The sequence below is a fragment of the Saimiri boliviensis genome, chromosome 17 (genome assembly GCF_048565385.1).
Source record: "Saimiri boliviensis isolate mSaiBol1 chromosome 17, mSaiBol1.pri, whole genome shotgun sequence".
Taxonomy (NCBI): domain Eukaryota; kingdom Metazoa; phylum Chordata; class Mammalia; order Primates; family Cebidae; genus Saimiri; species Saimiri boliviensis.
Window position 1 is genome coordinate 35583664 of NC_133465.1, and position 23040 is coordinate 35606703.

Genomic DNA, 23040 nt, shown 5'->3' on the forward strand with positions numbered 1-23040 from the left:
TCTTTTTACGCTTTGACTTCCTGGGAACTCAGAGACGAATGCAATGATAATTTTCAGGTACAGGTACTATATTTGCATGAGTTTTTTCATATATCTATTTTTATTCTTATACCCAGTATTTTCTTTTTCTAGTTTTTTTTTTTTTTTTTTTTTTTTTTTTTTTTACATTTCCACCTTACTTTCCTTCCTTCTTCTCTCTCTTTCTTTTGTCTATTATATAATACATGTGCATTCTTTGAATTATATTTTGAATGCCTTTGGAAAGAATGTGTGGTATACATAGGTAATAATATTAATATTATTATTTGAATGAACACTGGAATTTTCAGAAAGCCCATTTAACCTGAGACTTCATCTTTGTCAAGCTGCTATTTTTTGAAGTTTTGTGTGTGTGTGTGTGTGTGTGTGTGTGTGTGTGTGTAGCAGGGAAATAAAAATTAAGGGAAAAGAAATAAGAAGAAAGTGAAACAGCTCACAATCACTCAGATATTGTCTAACAACATAAATATGTACAGTTACTGCCTTACCTGACTCTATTCTAGCATTTATAAAATTACAAGCATCCACTTCTTAAGTAAACATGAATCATCTTAGAATATCCTTAAACCTAAACATAACTGAACAAATCAAACTGACACAGGAATAAAAACAGTTTTGTTACCACCGAGGTCTTCCTGAGACTTAGCCGATCATTTCTTGTCCTAAAATAGGCCTCATCAAAGGAAGAGTGGCTCCCCTTCAGTTTCTCGGAGAGGTTCCTGTACAGGCGTTTGGCTGCGTTGGGAGATGAGGGAGCACTATGCTTTTTTGACTGACAGAGATGTAAACTTTGCATTTGTTGGGTCATTTTCACACGACAATTCCTAAGAAGAGGAAAGTCTGATGTTAAATCTTATACACCACAAAATTATAAGTTGACACATAATTTTATAATCTCCAGTCAGTATTTGGAATCTGAATACAATGTGATAGCTGGTAGGGACCTTAGAAATTATCTGACCCAACTTTTTCTGTTTTATTTATTTTTATTATTACTTTTTGAGATGCAGTCTCGCTCTGTTACCCAGGCTTGAGTGCAGTGGCACAATCTTGGCTCACCACAACCTCCACCTCCTGGGTTCAAGCGATTCTCCTGTCTCAGTCTCCCGAGTAGCTGGGCATACAGGTGCTGCCACCACCTCCAGCTAATTTTTGTATTTTTAGTACAGACAGGGTTTCATCATATTAGTCAGGCTGGTCTCGAACTCCTGACCTCAGGTGATCCACTTGCCTCAGCCTCCCAAAGTGCTGGTATTATAGGCATGAGCCACCATGCCTGGTCTTTCATGGTTTAAATGAGAAAGCTGAAACCCAGGGCAAGGAAGTCGCTTATTCATGGCCACAGAGCTGATTAGTGGCAAGAATAAAATGACAACTTCCATTTACTATATAAACATATTCATTTACATACAGACATATATATGATTGAACCTCTACTCAAGTCTTTACATCTCTGTCCCAAGTGAGGAAGTGTCCCTCTGTAATCTAAGAGGTCTGTCAAGTTCCTCGTGGGTATACATAATTGGGACTTTTTAACTTACATCCCCCGAGATGCTAGCTTCTGTTGGGTATATAAGAAAGTGTAGCTCTGTCTCAGACGGACAGACACAAATTAACTTCTGCATAGCTCCTTTCTCTTGAGGTAGCAGTTAAGTTGCGTCTGTCCATCCGAGGCTTGGTGAACTATCCCAGTACCCAGAAGCTTGGGGAATTTATACCCGTAGGCCTGTCCCTGATTACTCGAGATACCCTGGATGGGGTCCATCAGGGCACTCACTACTGGCATTCTTCAGTTAGTACTTGACTGGCGTTTCAGAGATCTCTAATGAGGTCCCCACCAATGTCACAGTTGAAGTCAGTTTCCAGATCAGCCAGGCCATTCAAAAGCCATCCACAATGACTTTGGGTTTTGCCCTTGAAATTTTGATGCTATCAAAGCCGTGGCTGCCTGGCATGTGCACGTGTATTGGACGAACAAAGGAATGAGTGAAATAACTAGCCAAGGTAATTATGTGCCAACTGTCTCCCTGCTGCAGCCTCTGATGTCCTGGGCCCAGGGCTCTCTGGAGAATACCACTGCCTTCTCACCACTTCCTCTCAAATGTTTTAAACTTATTTTTAAAAATTGGTACATAGTAAGTATACACATTTTGGGGTATTTGTGATAATTTAGTACATTTATAAAATTTATAAATATCAGATCAGTGTAGTTGGGATCCCCATCACATTAAATACTGTATATAGGAGTCTAGTGTATCGGAATACTCATAGTAGCTAATATTTTTGTTGTAGTAGGCATTCAATAGATAATTTAGAATAAATAAGTGCACACATGAAAGTCTATTATATTTAACATGCTAGAGCACTACCCAAAAAGTTAATTTCATCCTCATGGCTTTGAACTGGGTTCCATGTCTGCTAGCACAAACTAACACTGATTCACTTCCACTTCAAGAAATGGAGATTCATCTTCATTATGTTGTTAAATGTCCTCAGGCATTTGTGTGTGTGTGTGTGTGATTTCCAGCTTTTAAGTTTATGGATACATGTACAGGATGTGTAGGTTTGCATTGGTAAATGTGTGCTATGGTGGTTAGCTGCACAGATTATCCCTTTACCTGGGTATTAAGTCCAGCATCCATAGCTATTCTTCCTGATGCTCTCTCTCCTCCCAGCCCACACCCTCGGACAGGACCCTGTGCATCTTGTTCCTCGTCATATGTCCACGTGTTCTCCTCATTCAGATCCTACTTATAAGTGAGGCCGTGTAATACTGGGTTTTATGTTCCTGTATTAGTTTGCTGAGGATAATGGCTTCCAGCTCCAACCATGTCCCTGCAAAGGATATGATTTCATTTCCTTTTATGGATACATAGTATTCCATGGTGTATGTATGCCATATGCTCTTTATCCAGTCTATCATTGATGGTCATTTAGGTTGACTCCGTGTCTTTGCTATTGTGAATAGTGAGTGCTGCAGTGAACATATGCGTGCATGTATCTTTATAATAGAATTGTTTATATTCCTCTGGGGTATACCCAGTATTGGGATTGCTGGGTCAAGTGGTATTTCTCCCTGTATGTATCTGATAAATCACCACATTGTCTTCCACAATCATTGAACTAATTAACACTCCCACCAACAGTGTAAAAGTGTTTTGTTTTCTCCACAACCTCAATAGTATCGGTTGTTTTTTGACTTTTTAGTAATAGCCATTCAGACTGGTGTGAGATGGTATCTCACTGTAGATTTGATTTTCATTTCTCTAATGATCAGTGATGTTGAGCTTTTTAAAATATATTTATTGGCCACATGTATATTTTCTTTTGAGAAGCTTTTGTTCATGTCCTTCCCCTACTTTTTAATGGGATTGTAGTTTTTTCCTGTAAATTTGTTTAAATTTCTTGTGGATGCTGGATGTTAGACCTTTGTCAGATGCACAGATTGCAAACATTTTCTCCCATTCTGTAGGTTGTCTGTTCACTCTGATGATAGTTTTTATCTTTTTTTTTTGCTGAGGCACCTTTTAAGTTTTGTCTGTAACTTCCTTCAAGACAAAAAGACTTCCTAGATCCTTTTAAGGTGGTCCCACTTAGTCAGTCTTAGTGATGTCCGTGAGACCCTACCCAGTTTTAGCTAAATGGACATATTTACACTTGGGAGGGCGATGCCTAGCATTGTCTGTAATGTATATTCCTGTGTGAGTATGTTTTTAATAAATCTCTAATTACCTTCTCAAAAGTAGAAATGGAAACGGTAGGTGACTTGGCATCTTTTTTCTTCCATCTACAAATCCTTTACCTTTGATTCAATAGCAAATACAGGTTTTTTTTCTATCTTAGTTTTTCCATTCCCATAAAAATTCCAGATTCATATGAAAGCTGGCTCACATGGGGATTGCCTTAACTTCTTTCTTTCTGCCTTCTGTCTCTAGCTTTTTCCTTTAGCATTAATGCCCCAGTTCAAGCCATCTGTCTTCTCTGCATCATTATTATTCCCAAAATAACTCTACATTCTTTTGTATCTCCCACAGTGCCCAGAAGTCCAGTAAATAAATTCTTGTCTATTGATCGAATTCCAGCTACTTGCCTTCTAACTGATGACACCTACCCACATGGCCCCTTTTGTCTTTGCTCATCTCCCATCTGTTCCCTTCAGTCAACATTGGTTGACTTTCTCTGTCTCTCTGACTTCCTTCTCATCCTCCCCCAGCTGTCCCTTCCTTCCAGGCTATTCTGTAGCTGTTTCCACACTTCTAGCTTTCATCTCTCATTATGTTTTCTTTTTCTCCTCTCTATTTAAAATTTTTTTAGCTAACAGGGTGAGAAAGAAAACGTTCTGTTATTTGTTATTATAAATATGCATGCCCCTCCCAACTAATTGTGCTCTTAAGTTTTTACCCTCACGGAAAGAGACAAGCATTTGAAAATCAGTGTAGCTTTAGTTTTGGAATTCTGCAGATCCAGTTGTAATCCTGATATTGTTACTTACAATCTATGTGACTTTGGGAATCTTATTTAAATTCTGAGTTTATTTCATCACTTATCAAAAGACATTTATCAAAACTCTTTTTTCTAGAGTTGTAAAGAGTAATCAACAAGTGAAAGGTACCATATGCACTCAATAAATAGTAGCAATTATTAGCCTAAGTCTTTTTCTCAAAGTAGAGATACCAAGATATATAACAATGTTTTTTTTGAGACGAAGTCTCACTCTGTTCCCCAGGCTGGACTGCAATGGTGTGATCTAGGCTCACTGCAACCTCTGCCTCCTGGGTTTAAGCTATTCTCCTGCCTCAGCCTCCTGAGTAGCTGGGACTACAGGTGTGTACCAAGACATCCAGCTAAGGTTTTGTATTTTTAGTAGAGACTGGGTTTCACCATGTTAGCCAGGATGGTCTCGATCTCCTGACCTCATGCTCTGCCCTCCTTGGCTTCCCAAAGTACCGGGATTACAGGTGTGAACCACTGTGTTCAGCCTATAATAACAATTTAAATAGTTTTATTGCTTGTCTTAAATAATGTCTTGAAATTAATTTTATGTACTCAAGTAGAACCTTCAGTATGTTTGTTTATAGTAACCTATAATAAAACAGAAATAGGAAGTAGAAACTTCAGACTACTAGAGGTAAGGGTGGAATAAAGATTAATCTAAAAATAATTGAAAAATTAAGAAAACATAATAAATAGAAAACGTAAAATGAAGTCATAAAGTTCATGTCCTAATATTGCCTTTTCATAAATGGTAAAATAAACTCAGGGAATTTGAATAAGGTGCCCAAAGTCACACTAATTGTAGGTAACAATATCAGGATTTCATCTGGACCTGCCATAACAATAGGTTGAATATATCTGTGCACACAATATATTCAAAAGTTGACTTTTCCTAATAAAATACAAAGACTCTCCAACTGAAATTCCTAAAAAGTGATTTACAAATGGTACACCTAAATAAACATTTCACATAAAGATTAAAAATAAAAAAAAAAATAGTATGTCAATGGGAATGGCAGAGAAAGGACCTCCCAAAGTCCTTTTTGCCATAAAAGCAGTGAGAATTCTTGCAAAAATGGCAAAAATTAACTTTTTCAGGATCTGGGAAATTAACCAAAGACTTGCAGCAGTCCACGGTGTCTTTAAAGAAAAGTGGCTGAATTTACTCAGAACAGCAAGCTTTGTGGCATTTTAATTTTCCCGATTTCCATCTTCTCCAGCTCTGTGGCAGGCTTAGAAACCAGCGGTTTACATTCATGGCCTGCACCATCAAGCTAACATTGACTTTCTTCACAGAATTAGAAAAAACTACTTTAAGTTTCATGTGGAACCAAAAAAGAGCCCATATAGCCAAGACAATCCTAAGCAAAAATAATGTAGCTGGAGGCATCATGCTACCTGACATCAAACTATATTACAAGGCTACAGTAACCAAAACAGCCTGGTACTGGTACCGAAACAGATATATAGACAATGAAATGGAACAGAAACCTCAGAAATAACACCACACATCTACAGCCATCTGATCTTCAACAAACCTGACAAAAACAAGCAATGTGGAAAGAATTCCCTATTTAATAAATAGTGTTGGAAAAACTGGCTAGCCATATGCAGAAAACAGAAAATGGACCCCTTCCTTACATCTTATACAAAAATTAACTCAAGATGGATTAAAGACTTAAATGTAAAACCCAAAACCATAAAAACCCTAGAAGAAAACCCAGGCAGTACCATTCAGGACATAGACATGGGCAAAGACTTCATGACTAAAACACCAAAAGCAATTGCAACAAAAGCCAGAACTGACAAATGGGAGCTAATCAAACTAAAGAGCTTCTGCACAGAAAAAGAAACTATCATCAGAGTGAACAGGCAAACCTAAGGAAAGGGAGAAAATTTGCACAATCTACCCATCTGACAAAGGTCTAATATCCAGAATGGATATTTGGATGGGTCCAAAATGGGTAAAGGATATGAACAGACATGTCTCAAAAGAAGACATTTATGTGACCAACAAGCATATGAAAAAAAGCTCATCATCACTGGTCATTAGAAAAATGCAAATCAAAACCACCATGAGATACCATCTCACACCATTTAGGATAGCGATTATTAAAAAGTCCCAAAACAATAGATGCTGGAGAGGATGTGGAGAAATAGAAACACTTTCACACTGTTGGTGGGAGTGTAAATTAGTTCAATCATTATGGAAGAAGTGTGGCAATTCCTCAAGGATCTAGAACCAGAAATACTATTTCACCCAGCAATCCCATTACTGGGTATATACCCAAAGAATTATAAATCATTCTATAATAAAGACACATGCACAGGTATGTTTATTGCAGTACTATTTACAATAGCAAAGATTTGGAAACAATCCAAATGCCCAACAATGATAGTCTGGATAAAGAAAATATGGCACATATACACCATGGAATACTATGCAGCCATTAAAAAGGATGAGTTCATGTTCTTTGCAGGGACATGGATTAAGCTGGAACCCATCATTCTCAGCAAGCTAACACAGGAACAGAAGACCAAAAACTGCATGTTCTCACTCATAAGTGGGGTTGAACAATGAGAACACATGGACACAGGGAGGGGAGCATCACATGCTGGGGTCTGTCAAGGGATGAGGGCCAAGGGGAGGGAAAGCATTAAGACAAATACCTAATGCATTCAGGGCTTAAAACCTAGATGACAGGTTGATAGGTGCAGCAAACCACCATGGCACATGTATACCTATATAACAAACCTGCATGTTCTGCACATGTATCCCAGAACTTGAAGTAAAACTAAAAAACAAACAAACAAACAAACAACAACAACAACAACAAAAGAGTATCTTGTTAGCCACCGAAAGGGGGAAATATAGGGTTGTAGCTCCTTTTAAACGCCACTTCCAGAGAACTGTCATTATTTGACCGGTATGAAGGTTCCCTAGAAAACCCTACTCAGAAGGCTAATCTTTATTTGCTCTGACTTAGAGCTTATCAAGGGCTAATAGCCTTTTCTTCTGGGTTTCTTTTTTTCAAAACAAATATTAGCAATTGTTTAACAATAGTTTAACTATGTTAGATGGGGAATTTGATGTCCATAGAGGGCTTTGAAAAGCTGTCATTTTCCTGAGAATCTAACAAACTAAAGGGCTGAGAGCATGCTTAGAAGACCTGAGAAGATCCTAAGATCTCATCTCTCTCTGACTTCATGGCTCTGCATGCAGGAAGTAAAGACTAAGATGATATTTTCAGCTGCCTGGCTAAGTATTGAAGGTGTGCCCCAACATACACATGCCGAGTTCTTCAGCAAAAACTAGGATGCTTAGTTCTAGGCATCTAAGGAAATCTCTATTCAATCATTAACTCACCACTAAGTTAACCAAGAAGTGACTTCAGTGGCCACATATAACAAAAGATACAGACTTTAAAATTTTAATACTGAAAAATTATTAAACAACAATGAGCACTGGGGAGGAGGGGTAATCTAATTTCCAGAGTTGCTACATCATTAATAAAATGCTTAGTTTTCAAGAAAATTATGTGTGAGGCATGCAAAGAAACAAACATTATGTCCCATGCCCAGGAAATAAAGCAATCAGTAGAAATTATTCCTGAAGAGGTCCAAATGTTTGACTTACTACACAAAGACTTTTAAATTAGCTCTTTTAAATATGTTCCAAGAACTAAACCATACCCAAAGAAATAAAGAAAATTATGAGAATGATGTCTCACCAAATAGGAAATGTAATAAAGAGATAGAAATTATAAAACAAATCAAGAACCAAATAGAAATTCTAAAATCTAAAAGTACATTAACTGAAATGAAAACTTTACTCAACAGCAGATTTGAGTAGGCAGAGGAAAAATCAGCAAATGTAAAGATAGATCAACTGAGATTATCCAGTATGAAGAATGAAAAAAAAAAATGAAGAAAAACGAAGAGTCCAGATCTCCTTCCAACACTGTCAAGTGTACCAACATACAAACAACAGGAGTCCCAGGAGAAGAAAAGAGGTGTAGAAAGGCTAATTGAAGAAATAATGGCCAAAATATTCCCCACTTTAACTATGCATCCACAGGCTCAATGAACATTAAGTAGGATAAACTCAAAGAGAGCTACACATAGGTCCATCATAATCTAACCATTATAAGCCAAAGACATAGAGAACATGTTGAAGACAGCAAGAGAGAAAAGGCTTATCACATTCCAAGGATCTTCAAAAAGATTAACAGCTAATTTTCACCAAAAATCACAGGAGCCAGAGGAAAGCGGTACAACATAAAGTGATGAACAAAAAAGACTATCAAGAACTTCTCTACCCAACAAAACTAAACTCAAAAATAAAGAGGAAATTAAGATACTGCCAGATAAACAAAAACAGAGAATTTGATACTATACATTCTCTACAATAAACACAAATGGAACTCATTCAGGTTGAACTGAATGGATACTAGATAGTAACTCAAATCCATATGAAGAAAAATAAAGCATTGAGCAATGACACATATAGACTAAAAATAAAGGGATGGAGGAAAAGATACTAAGCAAATGGAAAACAGAAAAAAGCGGAAGTTGCAATCCTAGTTTCTGACAAACAGACTTTAAACCAACAAAGAAAAACAACAACAAAACCCAAGAAGGTCATTACACAATAGCAAAGGGTTCAATTCAACATGAAGGTCTAACTATCCTAAATATATATGCATCCAATACAGGAGCACTCAGATTCATAAAACAAGTTCTTAGAGACCTTCAAAGAGACTTAGACTCCCACACAATAAAGTGGGAGACTTTAACACCCCACTGACAAAAAAAGACAGATCATCAAGACAGAAAATTAACAAAGATATTCAGGACCTGAACTCAACACTGGAACAAATGGACCTAATAACTATAGAACTCTCCACCTCCAAGCAAGAGAATATACGTTTTTCTAATTGCCACATGGTACTTACTCTGAAATTGATCACATAATCGGAAGTAAAACACTCCTTAGCAAATGTAGAACTGAAATCATAACAAACAATCTCTTGGACCACATTGCAATCAAATTAGAGCTCAAGACTAAGAGATTCACTCAAAAACGTACATTACATGGAAATTGAATAACATGCCCCTGAATGGGATTTGGGTAAATAATGAAATTAAGGCAGAAATCAAGAAGTTCTTTGAAACTAAAGAGAACAAAAATACAACATACCAGAATCTTGCGGACACAGCTAAGGCAATGTTAAGGAAGAAATTTACAGCATTTATAGTGTCCTCATCAAAAAGTCAGATCTCAAGTTAACAACCTAACATCACAACAAAAATAACCAGAGAACCAAGAGCAAACATATTCCAAAGCTAGCAGAAGACAAGAAATAACCAAAATTGCAGCTGAACTTAAGGAGATAGAGACATGAAAAACCATTCAGAAGATCAATTAATCCATAAGCAGGTTTTCTGCAAAAATTAATAAAATAGATAAACTGTTAGCTAGAATAATAAAGAAGAGAGAATATTCAAATAGACAATCAGAAATGATAAGGGGGATATTACTACTGACCCCACAGAAATACAAACAACCATCAGAGAATATGATAAACACCTCTATGCACATAAACCAGAAAATCTAGAAGAAATGAATAAATTCCTGGACACATACACCCTCCCAATATTGAACCAAGAAGAAACTGAATCCCTGAAGAGACTAATAATGAGTTCTAAAATTGATGCAGTAATAAATAGCCTACCAACCAAAAAAAGCCCAGGACCAGATGGAGTCACAGCTGAATTCCACCAGATGTACAAAGAAGAGCTGGTATCATTCCTACTGAAACTATTCCAAAAAATTGCAAAGAAGAGAGTTTTCCCTAACAGATTTTATGAGGCCAGCATCATCCTGATACCAAAACTTGGCAGAGATACAATAAAAAAGAAAACTTTAGGCCAATGTCCTTGATGAACATTGATGCAAAAATCCTCCACAAAATACTGGCAAACTGAATCCAGCAGCACATCAAAAAGCTTATCCACCATGGTGAAGTAGGCTTCAACCCCGGGATGCAAAGTTGGTTCAACATATGCAAATCAATAAATGTGATTTATCACATAAACATGACTAAAGAAAAAGAACACATGAGGCCGGGCGCGGTGGCTCAAGCCTGTATTCCCAGCACTTTGGGAGGCCGAGATGGGTGGATCACAAGGTCAAGAGATCGAGACCATCCTGGTCAACATGGTGAAACCCCGTCTCTACTAAAAATACAAAAAATTAGCTGGGCATGGTGGCGCGTGCCTGTAATCCCAGCTACTCAGGAGGCTGAGGCAGGAGAATTGCCTGAACCCAGGAGGCAGAGGTTGCGGTGAGCCGAGATCGTGCCATTGCACTCCAGCCTGGGTAACGAGAGCGAAACTCCGTCTCAAAAAAAAAAAAAAAAAAAAAAAAAGAAAGAAAAAGAACACATGATTATCTCAACAGATGTAAAAAAGGCTTTTGATAAAATTCAACATCTCTTCATGTTAACGACTCTCAATAAACTAGGTATTGAAGGAACATGCCTCAAAATAACAAGAGCCATGTATGACAAACCCACAGCCAACATCGTACTAATGAGCAAAAGCTGGAAGCACTCCTCTTGAAAACTGGCATAAGCCAAGGATGCCCTCTCTCACTACTCCTATTCAACATAGCACTGGAAGTTCTGGCCAGGGCAATCAGGCAAGAGAAAGAAAGGGCATTCAAATATCAAGAGAGGGAATTCAGACTGTCCCTGTTTGCACATGGTATGATCTTATATCTAGAAAATCCCGCAGTCTCAGCCCAAAATCTTCTTAAACAAACGACTTTAGCAAAGTCTCAAGATACAAAATCAGTGCACCAAAACTACTAGTATTCCTATATGCCAACAACAGTCAAGCCAACAGCCCAAACAGGAATCTACTCCAATACACGAATGCCACAAAAAGAATCAAATACCTAGGAATTCTGCTAACTAGGGAGGCGAAAGATCCCTACAAGGAGAACTACAAACCGTTGCTTAAAGAAATCAGAGATGACAGAAACAAACGGAAAAATATTCCATGCTCATGGATAGGAAGAATCAATATTGTGAAAATGGCCATACTTCCCAAAGCAATTTACAGATTTAATGCTATTCCTATTAAACTACCATTTGACATTCTTCACAGAATTAGAAAATACTATTTTAAAATTCATATGTAACCAAAAAAGGAGCCTAAATAGCTAAGGCAATCCTAAGCAAAAAGAACTAAGTTGCAGTCCACTACTGGGCCACAGTAAGAATTTTTTTTGCCATCTATGCATCTGACAAAGGTCTAATAGCCAGAATCTACAAGGAACTTAAACAGAGTAGTAACCAAAACAGCATGGTACTGGTATAAGAACAGACACATAGACCAATGGAAAAGAATAGCAAACCCAGAAATAAGACTGTGCACCTACAACTATCTGTTCTGATACTTAGAAATAAATTCAACAAAATAAGTACAAAACTAATTTTCAAAAAACTAGAAAATACCATTGAAATACATTAAGGAAAATAACAAACATGTGGAAAGACATTCCTTGTTCATGGATTAGAAGACTTGATATTGCTCACCCAATGGGAGGCACTGACTGGAAACTGGAGAGTGAGGTAGTGGTATTTACCCCTCTTCATCTATGGGGTATCCCTTTCAATACAACTTATTTTCTCTGCATTACAGAAATTGCTTACTCCTTTTGTCCCTTCAGGCTTTACCATTCTTTACTGGTTTTCACTAACCTGCCCATTTTTTTGGTAAGTGTTCTTATTGGTAACCTCCCTTCTGTTCTTCTTTTTGAATGCATTATATGATTCTTGCTGGGATCCTGAATAATATATTGTGTAATCCCTATAGCATCCCTAAGAGTGTCTTGAAATGGATAGAAGCAGTACTCTTTGCAACTGTAAACTGAACTGAAAAAAATATTCAAGTGTTAATAAATATTTGGTAAAATCAATACAGAGTCCTTTAAAAGACTGGACAAGGAACCTATATCTGTCATGTTAAAGCTGGGATATCACACTTAAGAGAACATTCCTTATTAGCTGTTTTCACTGGAAAACCCACAGGTTGAAGTTTATCATTACATCTTATTCCATTCTTTATGGTGGTTTTAAGTACAGAATTGAAAGTATGGCTCTGATAGAAGGCTGACTGAACTTTGTTTTGGCTCTTTAACTTATTAACTATACGACCTTGAGCAACTTATTTAGCTTCCCTGAACCTCAGTTTCCTCATGGTTAACATTATTCCTCATGTTAATAGTAATAGTCATGTATTGTCCAAAGAGTGCTATCAGAGGTTTAAATGAGCAAATATATAAAAAATTGTTTAGCAGAGTGCTTGAAAATATAGGTGTTCAATAAATATTAATTATTATCCTGTAACAGGTCTTTTGAGGTATACTTAACATAAAATAAACTGCATGTTTTAAAAAGTACAATTTGATTAGCTTTGACATAAATGTTCACTCATGTCACTATCAAGATAATGAACATACACATTATCCTCAAAAGTTTCTTTGTGTCTTTTTGTAATCTTTTACTCTCTCTCCTGACTAAAATCCCTTCACTGCCCGCACAGTTTCTAGGGAAGTATTTACATTCTTTCTGATACTATAGATCAGGTTTCATTTTCTTGAATTTATAAATGGAATAAGTACACACACTTTAAAAATCCAGCTTCTTTAACTCAGCTTAATCATTCTGAGATTCATCTATACTCTGTGTATCAATAGTCCTTCACTTTTTATTGCTGAGTAGTATTCCATTGTCTGGATATGCCACTATTCATTTACTCAATTGTTCAATTATCAGATGTTACTTTAATTGAAGAATATTTAATATTAAATAAAAAATTAAAGCCCATGGGGTTTGCTTTAATCAAGAAGATGTATCATTTTCTTCCTTAATAAAGACTTAGGGGGGTTGCTTTAAGCAAGAAGATGTATTATTTTCTTCCTCAATAAAGACTTAGAAAACCTGAGTTTCAAAGAGAGGGAAACACACAGTTGGTCAAAGGTGGTCTGGTCTCTACAACATGGCAACAGGACCAGGCTTTAGGAGATAATCAGCTAGGAACCACCTTTTATGGGAATGTTAATTTCTAGTTTTGCATTTTATTTTTCTGTGTGCTAATAATTTATCCTAAAATCTTTAATAAATGTCATATTAAATGTGACAGCCTACCAAACTTTTAAGAAATGATACCAATTTGATACACAACTCCTCCAAAAATTTGGCTTCATTTTCAAGGCTAGCATTGCCCTGATACTAAAATGGAGAAAAAGGCAAGACATGAAAACAAAGGTATGGACCAATGTCTATCATTAACATGGAAGCAAAAAATTTCAACAAAATGTTAGCAAATTAAATCCAGCAATGTATACTATAAAAAGGATAATACATCATGACTAGGCAGGGTCCATTCTAAGAAGGCAAGGTGAATATAAAATTTATCCATCCATTAATGTCAAAGTAATTTAATACATTAAAAGAGAATATTGAGGAAAAACTATATGATCATCTCCATGGATTCATAAAAATCAATTGGATTTAATAATATACATTTATTCATGGTAAATACTCTTTCAGGAATGTAAGAGAACTTCTTTAACCTGATTAAGATAATCTATTAAAACCTACATCGTATTTAATAAGTAAAGATTAAGCTCTTCTTTCTAAGATCAGAAACAAGGCAAAAATGTCTACTCCTACCTTTTCTATTGTATTGGGCATACTAGCCAGTGAAGCAGGGCAAGAAAAATAAGTCAAAGACCTACATATTGGAAAGAAAGAAGTGAGATAGTCTTCATTTGCAGATGACATGAAAGTTTACATAGAATAATTGAATAAATCTACAAAAATCTACTTATGAAAAGCCTAATGCTGAACATGACATTATATTAAATAACGAAATTTAAAAAGAGCTAAATAAATAGAGATATATACCTTGTTCATGGGTTGGAAGAATAAGCATTGTTAAAGTGTCCGTTCTTCCAAATTGACCTATATATTCAATGCAATCTCAATCAAAATCTTAGCCGCCTTTTTATTTTAGTAGAAATTGACAAGCAGATTTCAAATTTTTTATAGAAATGGAAAGAATCTAAAATAGCCAAAATAATTTTGAAAAAGAAAAACAAAGTTGGAATACTTATACTGCCTGATTTCAAAACTTCCTGTAAAGCTACAGTAATTAAGACATATGGAATTGGATTAAGGATAGCCATTTAGATAAAGACAATATCATAAAGGTAGAAGTATACATGAATGAAACAGAATAGAGATCTCAGAAACAACCTGTATATATATGATCAATTCATTCCTAAAAAAGGTGTCAAGGTAATTCAATAGGGAAAAAAATAATCTTTTCAACAAATTGTACTGGAACAATGGTATATCCATATTGAAAAATTAAAAAATCCTCAATCTCTATTTCACACCATATACAAAAGTTAACTTAAAACAGATCACAGACTTAAATATCAAAGCTAATACTATAAAATGTTTAGAAGAAAATATAGGAAAAAATCATACAGTAGCCTGGAGAATGCAGGTCCAAAATGAGAAGAGTAGCCTGTGCAGATGGAGCCTCCTCATGCTGGCTTCCCAACCACCTGTTCCCTGGGCTTTGCTGCTTGAATAAGCGGGGAGCCTCGGCTCCTGCCATCATCCTGTCTCCTAACTCTATCAGCTGTTTCAGGTAGGGGGCACGTTTTGGCATGGCCTCCATCATGCTTGTTTTGACAGTAGCTGCTGCAGCCCTGACCCAACAAGACCCATGGAGGCCTCAGCTTCACTTGCCGCTACCCTGAGAGACTGAATAACACCACTGGAAATGGAGAAAATTAGACCAGTGAGACACAGAAGATTGGCAGTTGCCAGTAGATAATTTCTTCTCTATTCCTTGCTGTAGACTGTTCTGAGGACTACCTGGAAGCCATCACATGCAAAAGAACAAGAAGACATGCTTTCTTGTGAAGCGATTGCCCTTTCAGTTACAGCCACTTTTGTTTTCCTTTCTTCCTTGACTTACTTCCCTTTTTTCTTCACTCTTGTTGCTTTGGGGTTGTATCTCCCAATACCCAATAGAATATTTGCAATTAGCTTTACCTTAAGTTTTGTTTGTACATGCTAAAATAAGATAGAACAATAACTCTCTGAGGAAATAGTATATTCTCATTTTACTGAGGCCCAGAGAGGTTAGGTAACTTGTCCAAGATGTTACAGCCAGTAAATGGAGGAGTAGGATTTGAACTCTGGCTCCAAAGTCCATGCTTGTAACAACTATGCTATTATTATTTCTTTTCTTTCTTTCTTTCTTTCTTTTTTTTTTTTTTTGAGACGGAGTTTCGCTCTTGTTACCCAGGCTGGAGTGCAATGGCGTGATCTCGGCTCACCGCAACCTCCGCCTCCTGGATTCAGGCAATTCTCCTGCCTCAGCCTCCTGAGTAGCTGGGATTACAGGCATGCACCACCACACCCAGCTAATTTTTTGTATTTTTTTTAGTAGAGACGGGGTTTCACCTTGTTGACCAGGATGGTCTAGATCTCTTGACCTTGTGATCCACCCGCCTCGGCCTCCCAAAGTGCTGGGATTACAGGCTTGAGCCACCGCGCCCGGCTCTATTAGTATTTCTAAGAGACCTTAATCCAGCTGCCTGTCAGCTTCGTCTTCCTAGATCTTGATTCTGAAGTCAAGGCTTCTTGTCATGTTATAAGTCCTGGCACTCCAGAGTTCATGTTTCACTGGAGCTTGGCTGTGGGACTTTCTCAGCTTATTTGTACTGTGACAAAAAAAAAAAAAAAAAAAAAAAAAAAAAGGAGTTCTAACCATGCTTGACAGCTAGGTAGACAGATACAGTCAGTGAAAGGGATATTTCTGACCAAGATAAGATTGCTTTTGTAGCTGCGATGTGAACTACAGGACCTTGAGGCTTCAACCTGCCTGTCACTAGGCAGAAAAGAAAGTTAGACTCTTTCCATTTTCCATTGGCTGTTAACATACCAGATGTGCTTTTGAGTGCTAAACGGTGGCCAATCCTATTACAAAGATGACATAGAGTGGAAGCCACCTTTCTGGTTCCTGTGCATTTTAATGTATATATAGTAAGTGATAAGTTTTGAAAGGTCAGCTGTAACTCCATGGCAAAAGGAACACTATTTCTGAAGTACGAAAACATGTATTTATGAAGAAGAAGATATAAAAATGGTTAGTATTGATTCTATAGTTCAACAAATACTTATGGATGATCTACTTCGTAACCTATGTATCCTGTGATAGACCCTAGGGATTTAAAAGTAAGTTAGTCTCCCACATAGGGTAAGAAACTGTCTTAGTTTGTTCAGGACTGAGAGGGTTTCCAGGATGCAGTACTTTCAGTGCTAAAACTGGGAAAGTCCTAGGCAAATTGAAATAAGCTGGCTACCCTACCTGCCCACAAGGAGCTCACAGGCTAGAAAGGAAGTCAGTTATGCAAATGCATAGCTATGAAATAGTGTGGTATGTGAAATTACGGACTAATAATGCCAGCTTATACTTCTTGATATTGCTTGGCTGTGTCCCCACTCAAATTGCACCCTGAATTGTGATACTCCCCACATATCAAGGGCAGGGCCAGGTGGAGATAATTGAATCATGGGGTGGTTTCCTCCATACTGTTCTCGTGGTAGTGAATAAGTCTCTGAGATCTGATGGGAGTTCCCCTGCACAAGTGCTTTTTGCCTGCCACCATGTAAGATGTTCCTTTGCTTATCCTTTGCCTTCCACCATGATTGTGAGTCCTCTACAGCCATGTGGAATCCATTAAAGCTCTTTACTTTATAAATTACTCAATCTTTCCTTTATAAATTTCCTTTATTAGCAGTGTGAGAACAGACTAATGCACTTTGATAACACTTTCTATGAGCCAGGCACTATTTAGAATAATGCCTGTCTTAGTCCCTTCAGGCTGCTATAACCAAATACCATAAACTGAGTGGCTTATAAACAATAAATACATATTTTTTCTCACAGTTCTGAAGGCTGGGAAGTCCAAGATCAAGGCATCTGTAGATATGGTGTCTGGTGAGGGCTGACTTTCTGGCTATATAGAACTTATGGCAATGTTCAGTTGCCGAATTAGCAGCTGCAAATGTACTATGATTTGAGAAGCTCTAGAAGGCTTATTCGCACCCCCCCCCCAATATGTCCCATCTCTTAGTATTAGAGTACCTAAAATTCTTTCATCAGAGATTCAGTTAAGTATTGTATAATAATCCTCTTGCTATATCTTTACATGGTGGAAGGAAGTAGTTAGCTCTCTGGGGATAGGCACTAATTTCAATTATGAGGGCAGAGTTCTTAAGACCTAATCTCCTCTTGAAGGCCTCAGTTCCTAATACCACCACCTTGTGGGTTAGGATTTCAACATGACTTTGGGGGAAACATAAGCATTCAGTGTGCTGCAGTATCACTGCAACTTTTACATGTATCAACTTACTGACTTTCATCATAGCCATGTGAAGGAAGAACTATTATTATCTCCATTTTACACAGATAGAAATTGAGGCACCAGTAAAGAGTAGTAAATCTAGGATTCAAACCTAGGCAGCATGAGCCTAGATCTGAGATCTTAACCTCTAAACACTTCTCTCACAAAACCTAAGACATAGAAGTAGCACAGAGGGGAGAGTGATGAACTTTCTGGCTGAGAGGAGGTGGTCATCGGATAAAAGGTGGTGGGAAAATGGGTTAGAGAAGGTGATTCCTGAGAAAGATTTTCAATAATGAATGAGTATTAACTAGCAGGAAGAGGAAAAGGGGCATTCTAGGTATAATAGTTCAGGTTAGGACAGAGAGATGTGAAATATCATGGTGTCACTGGTAAGTCAGTGCCAGTGAGGGCCCCCATGAAATTTTTCTGGGCTCTGACACTCACAGTGATACATTTCATCAACCATGCCAGGACCTTTGTAAAGAAGCCCGAAGAGGTAGCAGGGCCAGACCACCAAGGGACTCGCACACCATGATAAAAATCATAGACTTTAACCTGCACCTAATGGGGCAGCACTGGAGACTTTGAAGTAAAAATTGAGATTTCCTTTTTTAGAGAATTCCTCTGGTAGCAGCTAGGATTGCTAGAAAGGGGAGGAATGTAGGAACAGTGGAGGGATGAAGCTCTTGGGAAAATACCCCATGAGAGATGGTGACTTTAACTGAAGCTTGTGGCAATGGGGATGGAGTGGGCTGGGCAGATTCAAAAGATGAAGGAAATAAAATGGACTATATTTGGTTAGTGATTGGATGGAGGGGCTAGAGGGACCAGGAAATCCAGTGATAAATTCCGTGAGCCTTATTTATTGACTGGGTGCATGACCTGTCCACTAATTCTTTTTTTTTTTTTTTTTTAAGGGAACATAGGCAGAGAGGCGAGTTTAGAAAGGGAAGAGTTTGGCTTTCACAATGTGACTCCCAAAAGCCTATAGGAAATCTAGATGGTTTAGTCTAATCCAGATATTCCATAAAAGAAGGAACTAACTCGCCCTAAGGGGCATTTATTTTTCTGATCAAGAGTGAAATAATAATTATGAGTGAAGTTTTTGGAAACAGGTATGAAGTAAATAGAAAGCAGAATAATTAATAGAATACTAATTCTATATCCTTTGGGTTACCTTTGAAGTAGAAAAAATATATTACATTCATTTGTCATAAGGTATCAGTGGCTTACTTTACTATTTCCCCTAGGAATGTTTGAATTTTATAAAAGACATCAATACTTAACTGAGTCTCTGATGAAAGAATTTCAGATACCCTAATACTAAGAGATGGGACAAATTTGGGGGGGGGCGGCAAATAAGCCTTCTGGAGCGCCTCAATTCAGTATATTTGCAGGGTACAGGGGCAATTTGAGCAACTGAAGGCTGCCATAAATTCTATATATGGATTATACCCACATCTGAACTACCCTCTGAAAAAAAAATACTGCTATATTTGTTTCAAAACATTTATGATCTCTATGATCTTGGGATCATAAGTATAGCAAATCAGTTATCACTAATCAATATTTTTTATAATCCTGTTTATTTACATGACCTATTTATTTGAATTTGAATTTTTTGAACATCACTTCTTAGCTCTTTTCTCACCTTCTAATTCCCTAAGTGTAATCATGCTTCCTTCAGCGTGTTCTGGATCCCTTAGACGACGGAAGGGGCCGATATCCCCTCATCCTCACATAAACTTTCATCTGTGTGTTTCTGATGAATGATCTCTAGATTAAAGTACATGAATGATGATCTTGACTACCAAATGCATCATTTAACAAAATAACCTAAAGCAGTATTTCATGAATACATTAATTGAGCTTAGCATGTCTTCTCTGAAACAATTATGAATAGAAGGAATGGAGGAACAGAGATCCAGAGAGGCTAAGGAAATTTCCAAAAGACACATCTTTAATCTGGGAACAAGCACAAATATGTGACTAGCCTGACATCTCACTGTAATCAGTAGACCATTCTGTCTCCTTGCTATTAGAATGCCATCATTTGTGAAATAGCCAAATCACCCAGAAGAATGACCTTGGTTGGCTCTTGTGATTGAGAAGCTTGGAGATCTTTTCTACCAGGCAAAACTTCACCCAACTCTCCCATTTCCTAGCTTTGGTTTTTATTTAGAGAAGCATGCTGCTCACTGTTCTAACATCGTTCATCTTTGTCAGCACCCAAGGCCACAACTTCATCCAAACAGCCAGTGATATACTGCAGATAGAGTGCACCAAAGACATTAAACTTTAAATGACATTTATATGGACTCTGAGTTCACCAGAGATGGATTGATGCTGCCATAAAGCCTTGGGGTAGCCAGGCAAACAAAAGACTAAGGAGACTGGTGGGGGCGGGGATGGTGGTAAGAAAAGAAGTATCTTTCTACATTCACTTTCTCTCTCTGCTGAGGTTGGCCTACATCTTATTTAGGAAGTGAAGAAACCAAGTGAGTATGGAGACTTTTGGAGCCCAGCACAGAAGCAAACTCGGCCTTGATTATCAATGGAGCTCCTTATGGCTGTGACCAGGCCAGTGTCAGCACAAGTAACTGGATACTTACAACATCCCACTTTGAACCCAATGCGCCTCACCAACCATATAACTTTATGAAATAAAGAAAAGACTTAACATAGACGCAAAAGCGGTGGTGGATCAAGCAAGGATTTAAATATATGCCCACTGATTCCCTTGGCAGGTATCCTTAGTATCACAGCCATAATATTATTTAAGGGCACGCTCACCCAGGATGAACACAGGGCTGGCATTCCACTCTGCTTCCCCAGTCTGCAAACTGGATTAAAAACAGTAATATGTCTGGATTTATATTCAGGATTATCAGCATGATAGGACCCATCTTTACCTGATCCAACAGGTATGTTATTAGGTACTCAGGAACCTGACTGGAAAATGATTTTATATAACAAAACAGTAATTACTTTTTTGTAGCTAATGCTAATCAGTTATGCAAGCACTTAATGTGATTAAGCTTACTGCAAACAAAATGCCCAATTATCAGAAACGGGGCTTCCCTACCCCCATCCTGTCTCTCCACATGGACGTGTATGTGCAATTGCAGACCACCGTGTGTATATGCTTTTGTGTATTCTTCATGGACCACCTTCAGCTAACTTTGGAAGATGCAGATTTTTAAGCATTATTTAAACCACGGCAACATATACACATTTAAAAAATAATCAGTGGCTAAGAAATCTCCACATTCACGTGAAGAAAGACAACAATAAATCTGACTTACCAGTTTATGCTGTTTGAGGCAGGAGAGGAACAAGTTGTTGGTAATTGTCCAGTGCTTTCATTCAATAAATCACATTGGCTTTGCTTTCTCCTGTGGCTCAGCCTCTGTGCAAAGCAAGCGAATCTCCTTCCTATTCTGTGTAAAGAATAAAATACGAACAGGATCACTACAGGCAAGAGCCGAAGTCCATGATCACTAAGCTGCTCTTAATGCAAAATAAAAGAGCAAATGATGCATAGGGAGAGAAAGGGAGAGGTAAACAGCTTGGCTCAGAGGCTAGGTGTATTCTCTAGACTGCAGCCCAGGGAAGTCTTGATTTCTGTAGCCTGTTTTCATGTAGCAAAAGGATACCATGACTTCAGCCTGTGTTTAGCCTATCGTATCCGGGAAGACCATTAGAAACGGCTTGCAGAGACTACTAGCTTCATGGCAAACAAGACTGAATCTGAACCGACTGTCACTCAGGGGTGAGCAGAGGAGCAGTGGGTCACTACATCAACGGCAGGGAAAGAAACATTGTCTGGCATCCAAAACCCATCCAGCAATCTGTGACTGCAAATGATCTACAGCTCTTCTGGGGCCAGACATCCCCTTGTTTCTACAGCCGTCTGGGACCAGAAGCACACAGGTGGCAGTCACATCCCTTCACCACAGGGCACCTGCACAATTCCTTACAAGTTCCCAGCAGGAGCTGGGAGCATCTTAAGAAATCTCTAAATCCAGTCAGGGCGAATTGTGCTTGGGTTTTTGTCTGAGCAGGTTCTGACAAAGTAGTCAGCAGACGTGGGACTTATGACAGCAAGAGGCTCAGTCTCAGGAAAAAGATTCCAGTGCTGCTCCTATGCCAGCCACATATGAGTATACCCTTTCACAGCATTGTGCTTTACATGGCTAATGAAAGACACAAATAGATTTCCTAGAAAGCTGTATACATAGGCATTTTTAATGATTGTCACTGAAATAAAATGGAAAATTACCTTCACAGGCTGCTTATTATGTTGGGGGGTGGGACTCACTGATTGATAGCACATATGAATACTGCACGTGTACGTACACACACACACACACACACACACACATACCCCCACACACCAACAACACAGGGCCCTAGCAACAGCCTTAAGAATCTTTGTAAAGCTCTGTTCTGATTCTTCCTCTGTCAAATGAATATATAGCTGCTGTAATGACTTCGTAAGTAATTTCGGACTCTTCTGCTAGGCACTGTCTAGTCTATCATTTACGCCTGGAGCCAAATAAACTCTCAAATTTTGAATGAAACTCTGTAGCAAATCAGGAGGAAGTCTCTTGATCATAAACAAGTTGGTGGAGAGTTAATCTTTGGCCTGGTAATTGCTTAGGATCCCGGAAATGACATCTTGTCTTCCTGAAACTCTCCCCCTTTCTAGAGACATTATTTCCCCTGATAGCTCGCTCACCCTCAACAGGTGGCTGTTATGGAGCTCAGATCCGAGGCAAGGCTCAGTGACTCATAAAGCCCGGGTGGCCAAAGAAAGAGCTCAGTTTAGCTTTTAACAATTGTCTTACTTTTTCTTTTCTTATTAAAAAGGCAAAATCTCGCTCTTGAACATTTACCATCCCTTTCGATCCCTGGATTTATTTGTCCATGGAAGCATTGCTATGAAAAATCTAATTAAGGAATATTCATGCCCTTGAGGTTTAGAGGGCTATGTTTTT

At 38.0% G+C, this 23040-nt stretch overlaps 1 protein-coding gene across 2 annotated transcripts in view; it reads right to left on the minus strand.

Annotated features, from left to right (window-relative positions):
• The window catches only part of ANKFN1 (ankyrin repeat and fibronectin type III domain containing 1), a 439591-nt gene that overhangs the window by 171409 nt on the left and 245142 nt on the right, over window positions 1-23040 (minus strand). For both annotated transcript variants that reach the window (XM_074388549.1, XM_074388548.1), the window contains exons 3-4: window positions 21346-21480; window positions 662-863 (exon numbers count right to left, since the gene is read on the minus strand). In XM_074388549.1, coding sequence (XP_074244650.1) covers window positions 662-863; window positions 21346-21480 — 337 coding nt within the window. The remainder of the gene's footprint in view (window positions 1-661; window positions 864-21345; window positions 21481-23040) is intronic.